At 41.1% G+C, this 6,445-nt stretch overlaps 1 protein-coding gene across 1 annotated transcript in view; it reads right to left on the bottom strand.

Moving 5' to 3' along the window:
* bahcc1a (BAH domain and coiled-coil containing 1a) overlaps positions 1-6,013 on the bottom strand; it is a 59,791-nt gene extending 53,778 nt beyond the window's left edge. Inside the window, exons 1-2 of the mRNA XM_029508222.1 lie at positions 5,805-6,013; positions 2,468-2,792 (exon numbers count right to left, since the gene is read on the bottom strand). Of these exons, the coding sequence (XP_029364082.1) occupies positions 2,468-2,639 (172 nt within the window). The 5' untranslated portion in view covers positions 2,640-2,792; positions 5,805-6,013. The remainder of the gene's footprint in view (positions 1-2,467; positions 2,793-5,804) is intronic.
* Between the last annotated feature and the right edge of the window lie 432 nt (positions 6,014-6,445).

Raw genomic sequence — 6,445 nt, forward strand, 5'->3', positions numbered from 1 at the left:
GGGACACTAATGACCTGCCCTGTCAGGATGAACAACAGTCTGGGGCCAGTTTGGTCAGACAACCTATGAGTGTTTGATTGTTCTTACAGGGGACAACTGGCCTGTCTTCGTACTTCAAAATAAATAAATAAAATTAACAGCTGAAGGTATCTAAATTGGAAAAGATAAGATTTGTTTATATTACAACTGGAACTAATGAATTAAAATAGGTTTCAAAAAGCAAGAAAAAAAATATATGTAACGTAGGTTGTAAATTTACAATATTTACTATTTTGATGAATTAGGGTCTTAAAAGTGTATCCCATGAATAATAGTGAATTATGCTTCAAGCTGCAGCCACCTTTTTACACTGTGACATGCTTGACATTTTCAAATATTATTAAAATAATAAATCAAGGCTCATACATTGACACAGTGCAATAACTAAATAATTCTCGTGGATCAAATCTAATGCCTAACATGTAAAGAATTAGCTTGTTTTCCAAATCATGGGGATATCAGAAAGGCTGTTTTCCAGTCACACCCATGTGTAACTGATGAGACTGGGGGAGAACAATAAACCACCTGTGCTGCTCGTTGAACAGTGAAGACATTTGGAGGGTTGGTCTTCATGTTGGTGCAGCACAGCACTACAAAAGAAACACCAAATCTGGTTGGCACTAGTACCCTGTGGCCACCATTAACCTTCATGCTCTCAACAAAACATCTATAAGGAAAAAAAATACATATGGACCCAGGAACTCTGTGTGTGTGTGTGTGTGTGTGTGTGTGTGTCTCGGTACTGCCAAAAGCAAACATGAATGGTGGGAGATGAATGGCGAACAGCACCCATGAATTCTCCTGAATGACTAATTACTTCTCATGTTTAGCACAAATTTGCAAATGAATTCTGAATCTTTCAGAAACACGATGAATTTGATAATACATTTGATTTTCCTGCCACAATACTGCCAACAGTAGAACAGTTTAATAAGATATTTGGGAAAAAAAAACTGAAATAAACAAACGCAAAAAAAGATAACAAATGAATAGAAATTACTGTAGAAAATGTTATACTGTATTTAACCACTGAGAACAACCAGAATCATGAAGCCCACAAAATTCAGTAATGAATGCAGCTGATACATGTTACATATATGAACATTAAAGAGCTGCATTTCCTTTGACCCCAGCGTCCCCAGCTTCTAAAAAATAACTTGTATTTTTTTTTTTTCAACCAACATGTCAAAGGATATAGTCTCAAAGGTTTGACTGTTTAATGTAATCATTGTGCTACTGATGTGATTTATTTACAGCAGTCTTTTATTTTAGACTGTGTAGGTGAACAAAACAAAATCACAGCAGCACAATGAAATCCCATCCATGGCAACATCTGTGCATTTTTTCAAATATAGCTCTTTGTTATCATACATTTCAGACCTCTTGGTGGATTCAATCTATCATTTACATAAAAGGGCTCATATAGCTTCAAAAATACAGAAAAACGGAGCATTTTTTTAGTTTTTTTTTTTTTTTTTTTTTGGGGGGGGGGGGGTCATTGAATTAAATTGTGCAAGTGTTTCTTCTTCCATTGTGTCCATATTACAAAGTAAATCTGAATTCTGCTGAGCATATTCCGATGTAAGGTTGTTCATCATGTTTGGAAACCTGCACAAGACACCTAAGTCACTTGTTAAAGCTGATGCACGCACTGTGAACACATTTGCACTCCGACACTTTGAAGCCCAGTGCAGGAGGAGGATTTTCCAACATTGCTCTTCCTCCAACATCTCTCTCTCTAAACCAAGCAGACCTGCTCATCCAGCTCCTTCATGTGATTGCTATGGTCCTGAAAGTGGCCTGGGGGTTTTTTTTTTTTTTTTTTGGCGGTTTTTTTTTTATATGGTTAAGTGATGGCATCGGTGTGACACTTGTCAATTTAACGTGAAATGACAAAATCTCATTTCAGATTCAGCTCCAGAGCCAGTGGGAAACCAGTGCCAATGTGCTCTGTCCAACTCCCCTACGTGCAAACTAAAACAGACCTCAAATGCCATTTTTAAATACCGTGGCATTTACCCAACTTATCAAATGGTTATTTGTTTGACAAAGACGCCTTTATTGCGTTTGAGATATTGAGGCTATAAATGTTGATTCAGCTTAATCCAAATTCCTGATCGCAGGCCGAGTGTAAATCAATTTTCACCCGATTTATTCGCTGATATTTGGATAGTGAAACATCTGAGCATCCACTGACTTAAAGTAAGCAGCCTCGTCTTTCTCTTCTTTAGTGCAAAAAAATAAGAATCATCTTTGTCCTACATCACACATCCAGGCCATCGCCTGTGCGCGCTGAGGCTTCACAGCAGCCGGCGTTCAGACATAAATGTTGCATATATGGGAACAAAAAAAATAAAAAAAAGAAACATATTTCAGGAGGTGCATTTTGGTGTGACAAACAAAAAAAAAACGTAGATGTTTGACTAACCTGAGTGAGGAGCCATTGGTATGTGAGAGGGGTAGTACTTCCCCGGCGGGAAGGGACCGGCGTGCTGTACAGAGCTGTGGCCCGAGGGAGCGATCCGAGAGGCGGCTCGGTGCACCAGGGCGCCCCGCTCTGATAGAAGGTGCGCCGGAGCAGCGAAATCCCGTCCTTCCATTCCGAAGAATGTTGAGTAATCCGATATTCCGGATAGGGTAGGTCAGGAAAATCAAATGCAACCCATAAAATAATCCTTTCCTTCAGGTCTATGTGTTGCATTCACTCGATTGCAGGCTTCTCCAGCCAAAAACGTAGCCCCCGATCATCTTTTCTGTCAAAAGAAATTCAAAGCACTTTTCATTATCAAGGGAAAAAAATGTATGAAAAAGCCAAGTTAAGAATCACACGATGCAAAATTCTGACACTGCATCCTTGAAAAGCATGTCAGAGGAAAAAGAGATCTCTAGTAGAGCTCCGTTGACTTTTGTTGTTGTAGTCTATACCTTCCTTCTCCTGTCACGGTTTCTCTTGTAAATAAGCTCCCCCTCGACCTAAAACTGATGCTGCAAAAAGTAGTCACCGCTGATACGAGCGATCAGCGAGCCATCCAGCAGCCCACTGAGCCGGGCTTCAGCTCCAGCCCCGGCCCCTATTGATCAGCCTGGGATACAGGCCTTGATATGCATCATATGCAGAAGAGCACTCCATATTCCACTTACACGAGCACGACGAGCACACGGGCACAAATTTTTTTTTTTAGGTTTCTATGTTTCTATTTAATAATGCTCCAATCAGATTTTATTTTTATTCCAACACAGCCCATTCAACCACCACGTCAGCAGCTGTCACTCTCTCCCAAACGCATGGTAAGCACATTAACGTGTAATATTCGTTTATTTATTTATTTGCTTGGGAGGAATCGTGTGTTGTCTCTTTTTGGGGTGGGATAAAAATGATGGAAGCCCACTCAGCCTACATTTCAAGGTGAACAAGGCTGCCTGCTTTCTCCTGCTCGTTCTTTTGTTTCGGACTGATACAGGCGTTTTGTTTCCTATCACTTCCATCCAGCTCTCATCACACCTCACATTTTACACCGCACTGATAACATCTTAAAAAGCAACACAAACGCCGAATTTGGTTCGGTTTGCCCCCTCTGCGAATTCACAAACAGCCCATCTTCTAATAACACTGGTTATTGGTTTAAAAAGAAAGCATCAATGATTAAGCCATTTGCTAGATCCTCCTACACTGACCTTGTGCTTTCCATTCATGAAGTTTGGAAACAAATCATAAAGTAGAAGAGCTGATATTTAATGAAAGAACATCATTAAAATACCGCTCCATAACAGAGATGCACCAGCTACTGCAGGCATGGATTGACTCTCTCTCTCTTTGTGTGTGTGTGTGTGTGTGCGTGCCTGTGCGTGTGCGCGCGCGCTCGTGGATGACTGTGTGTATGCATGTGAATAACTGCACTCTCACTGTCTTCATCTGCCTTGACCTATTTCAGGTCAGGTAATCAAATGGAGTAGTAAATACATTACAGGCTACATCCTGTTCCATGCCACAAAAATAGCATTATTTAGTTGAGATAACAGAGAAAGAGGGGGTGGGTGAGGAGGGGGGCATTCCCATGAAATTGAAATACCATGTTATTTAACTGTTAAAATATATGTTGGGTTTTGGTTGTTGTTGTTGTTGTTTGTTTAGTTTTTGCAACATCCACCTTAATGTGACAGCCCCATTTATGTATGATGGCTTTGAGTGATTACAAAGATAAAGCAAGGTAGAAGAGGGCATCTTAATTTTATAGTTCAAATCAATAAATCCCAAATGGCAGATTTTTGTGTGGTTGGATATTATAAATTCTCAGTTTGGGGTCTTTAAAGGGTTTCTTAAAAGGATTGAAGAGAATCCCCAGCTAGATAAAAACACAATTTAACAATGAATTAAATTACAAAATAAACATCCAAACCGTATGAATGAGAATGTGCTGGCTTATTCTGATCATATAGGCTATTTCACACTGAGGACTATTATCTCCGCATGTAGCCAGTAACAGCCTAGCCTACAATTCAGTGCTACATCAACAACAATAAAATCCCTCCCTGCTGAAGGTCCCTGGGATAAAGTCTGATCGTCTGAAGCTTCCACAGGCTCGTGTGTGCGCCTGCATGGGTCCTTAAGTTGGAAACGTTCAGAAAGCCTTGGCGTTGCATGCATGATAGCTGAGTCCTCAGTTTGTGGACTGAATAGAGATCCAAGGTGAATGGCCGCCCGTCAGGACTGCCTTTGTCTCCACACTGAGAAAGTGCTATGCAGTCAGCCATTACCTTCTCCTCGCCATGCTGTTGCATTCAGCCCGCTCCATATATCCACTAACAACCTCAGAATAAAATGATTCGCTATTTGCGAGGCTGCTGCGTTGAAAATGTAATATAATCGCCCATTAGCAGGAATTTGGTTGCAATGGCGATAATAAGCACGGTTGTTTTCTATCGCTTCACCCAGAAAAGGTGCGAATCCTGCCACCAAAAAACGCCGTAATTTCTGTAAAAATAAGGGAAAGAAATCCCTCCAAATGATCGACGCTCCTGACGCAATTCATTATGCTGCTGTCAATTGCATTTGCAGGATCCAACCGAAAGCAGAAAATAAAGCGATAAATCAAATTGGGCTGTGTAGCTGCGGTCGGATCGTGCAGCGAGACGAGCGGGGGCGTCTCTGACTGGCTATCCGACAGAGAGTGCATCGCTGCCGGGGCGAGGAGAAGCACGTCTCCTGCCCCCCTCCCCACCATCCCACAGCATCTGCCCGGGTTATTCTCCGCTTTGAATTCAGGACAACAACATTACACCCCGCCAATAAGTTCACAAAAATATACGTAATTAGAACAATAAAAAATATATATTTTTAATTTCCACCAACAGCACAAAAAGACCATTTTCTTAAAAAAAAATTATGGAATTACAAACAAAGCAGCAAATAAAGCGTCGATTAGAAATTAAATATATTAGAAAAATACTAAAATGTTGCTCGTGTCAAATTATTGCTCAGTGCCACTAATAATAACAACGATATTGATTTAAAAAAATAATATTTAATTTAAAGTTACGTATTTTTCGCCAGCTCGTTGTATTAAAATATCAGTTTATTCCACCCAGCAGGCATCCTGTTCTGTTATTTTTAAAATTATAGCAATACAAGATAATGGACAACATGCCACATGTACAATTTTGGGCTAAATGCGGTCATTTTGCAGCCAAGAAGCAGGAAATGAAATATTTTTATTCAACGGATAATATTCAGTCAGTAAAAAAAGTATATAAAATTTACTACTTACTGGTATGTTAAATCCTTGCATAACAATAAATTATAAAATCACAAAATACAGAGAGGGAAGGTGCAAGGCCAAGTGCGACGCCCATTTAAAATCAAAATCTGAAATAAACCATGTGGTTAGAGTGGAATCAGTATTTCCATCTGGGGCTGTGCAGTAGCCTGCTGGTTCAGTCTATGGAAGCAGTGGGATTGGGGCTTCCGGCCTGGCTGGATCGCAGCTCGGATCTCCGAGCAGCGGTTCCCCTCCCGGTGCAACTGCGTACCTCGAGTCTCGGGGCAGGGTAAACACGCCCTCCCATTGGTCGGATACCTGCATGTCAATAAGCTCGTGCCGCCCGCCCGGAGACACGCTCGGCTCCGATTGGCCAGCAGCTCGGGCCAATGGCGTGGTGACTGGCAGCGCCGAACGGAGAGCGAAGCGCCAGATTTAAAGCTCGGGATGGTCGAAATCGCTTACAATAAAGCTGAGTGCAGCCCGAGCACAGCTTCTCAGAAAAAGAAAAGAAAATGCCCGCAGAAACGGATAAGAACGATGACAGTAGGAGGTGAAATGTTCAGAAAACCCCAAAAAACGATGACTTAAGGGCAAATCTTTAGTGGCAGTGTTCTAAATAAATTTGCATTAAAAAAAAGATGCTAAAT

This window comes from Echeneis naucrates, chromosome 8 (assembly GCF_900963305.1).
Source record: "Echeneis naucrates chromosome 8, fEcheNa1.1, whole genome shotgun sequence".
Taxonomy (NCBI): Eukaryota; Metazoa; Chordata; class Actinopteri; order Carangiformes; family Echeneidae; genus Echeneis; species Echeneis naucrates.